The 1,366-nt window shown below is 37.0% G+C and overlaps 1 protein-coding gene across 1 annotated transcript; it reads left to right on the forward strand.

The window, feature by feature from the left end:
- The first annotated feature begins 271 nt into the window (after window positions 1-271).
- Window positions 272-1,126, forward strand: LOC147539342 (uncharacterized). Its single transcript, XM_086643108.1, has one exon. It carries the CDS (start codon window positions 272-274, stop codon window positions 1,124-1,126), a length of 855 nt encoding a protein of 284 aa, XP_086499234.1.
- Window positions 1,127-1,366: the final 240 nt, after the last annotated feature.

Below are 1,366 nucleotides of genomic sequence, written 5' to 3' on the forward strand. Positions count from 1 at the left end.
CTTTTTCTGGGTAGCAGATCTTATGAAGAGAGATTCAACGATATACCAATGCGATCAGGAAAGATTAATCACATATTTTGATGATACCACAGTACAAGCTATCAAGAACATACCCATTCCTCAACATCAACAACATGATAAACTCATTTGGACATGTGTGGAGAATGGCAAATTCTCACCAAAATCATACTATCAACAAATCAAGAATAGTTCAATAATGTCAGATCAAGCACATAATTTTCCTTGGAAGAAATTTTGGAAGCAAAAACATATGGATCCTAACATTCAAATATTTATATGGAAATTGATCCATGATGGTTTACCCAACTTAACCAATATTAGTAGTAAGATTCCGAACATACCTAACTTCTGCATTATTTGTGATAGACAAGAGATCGAAACCAGAGACCATTTATTTAGTACCTGCAAGGTCTTTAAATATCTTGTTAGTTATACAAATAAGTCAGATCTTCATCAACTTACTATAGATCTGGTTGGTGCTCTCAAAGATATGCTTTTAAAGGACAAAAATAGTTCTCACATGTGGTTTGAAGCTACTTATCTGATATGGAATTTGTGGAAGATGAGGAATGATTTAATTTTCAACAAAATACCAGTTGATATAGCTAGATGCTGGCGACGCACTCAAGAGTCTCTGAGGTTAGTAATCCCTAACTCTACCCCTAATATTTCTAACAATTTCTTGCAGGAACAAGATTGGATTCCACCTCCAGTGGACAAAGTAAAGATCAACTGTGACGGATCTTTTCGATCTAATGGTGGATCTTGTGTCGCGGTTGCTAGAAATAGCTCAGGCACCATCATCGGAGAAAGAACCAAATTAATCGCACCAGCAACTGCCCTAGAAAGTGAAATGCTTGCCATTTCCTTAGGGTTGGAGTTGGCAAATAATCTGGAAATAGAGGGTTTTATACTGGAGACGGATTCTAGGGTTATGGTTGATTTGATCACAACCATCGATCCTTCAATCCCATGGCGTTTGTGGACGGCTGTTAATGATCTCCGTGCAAGAATATCTTCCGGACGCGTGGATATTATCTACTGCCCACGTTCACAAAATCAACTTGCACATAACTTAGCCTCTTCATGGTTCAATCCTCCATAATAAACTTTGGTCTGTCTTGACCCCTAGCAGTTAACTCGTTACTATGTAGTCCTTTATTTTTTATTTTCTCTTTTTAAGGACATCATTGTAATCGTTTTACAGTTTAATGTTATTTCCGTTCAAAAAAAAAATAGTTCATGCTGGTAGGGCATGTGGTTAGATGGATTTTAAGCCATTAAGTTAATTGGACTTTAGGCCCGCGTCTTCAAAGTTTCAGTTCGGTGATTATCGTGTTTAACA

Source organism: Eschscholzia californica, unplaced genomic scaffold, assembly GCF_041429995.1.
Source record: "Eschscholzia californica isolate CP2 unplaced genomic scaffold, dmEscCali1.0.p SCAF_5, whole genome shotgun sequence".
In the NCBI taxonomy this organism is placed as follows: Eukaryota; Viridiplantae; Streptophyta; class Magnoliopsida; order Ranunculales; family Papaveraceae; genus Eschscholzia; species Eschscholzia californica.

Bases quoted from the DNA above. Each gene is read 5' to 3' on its own strand.
- LOC147539342 (XM_086643108.1), top strand. From the start codon at position 272: ATGGATCCTAACATTCAAATATTTATATGGAAATTGATCCATGATGGT.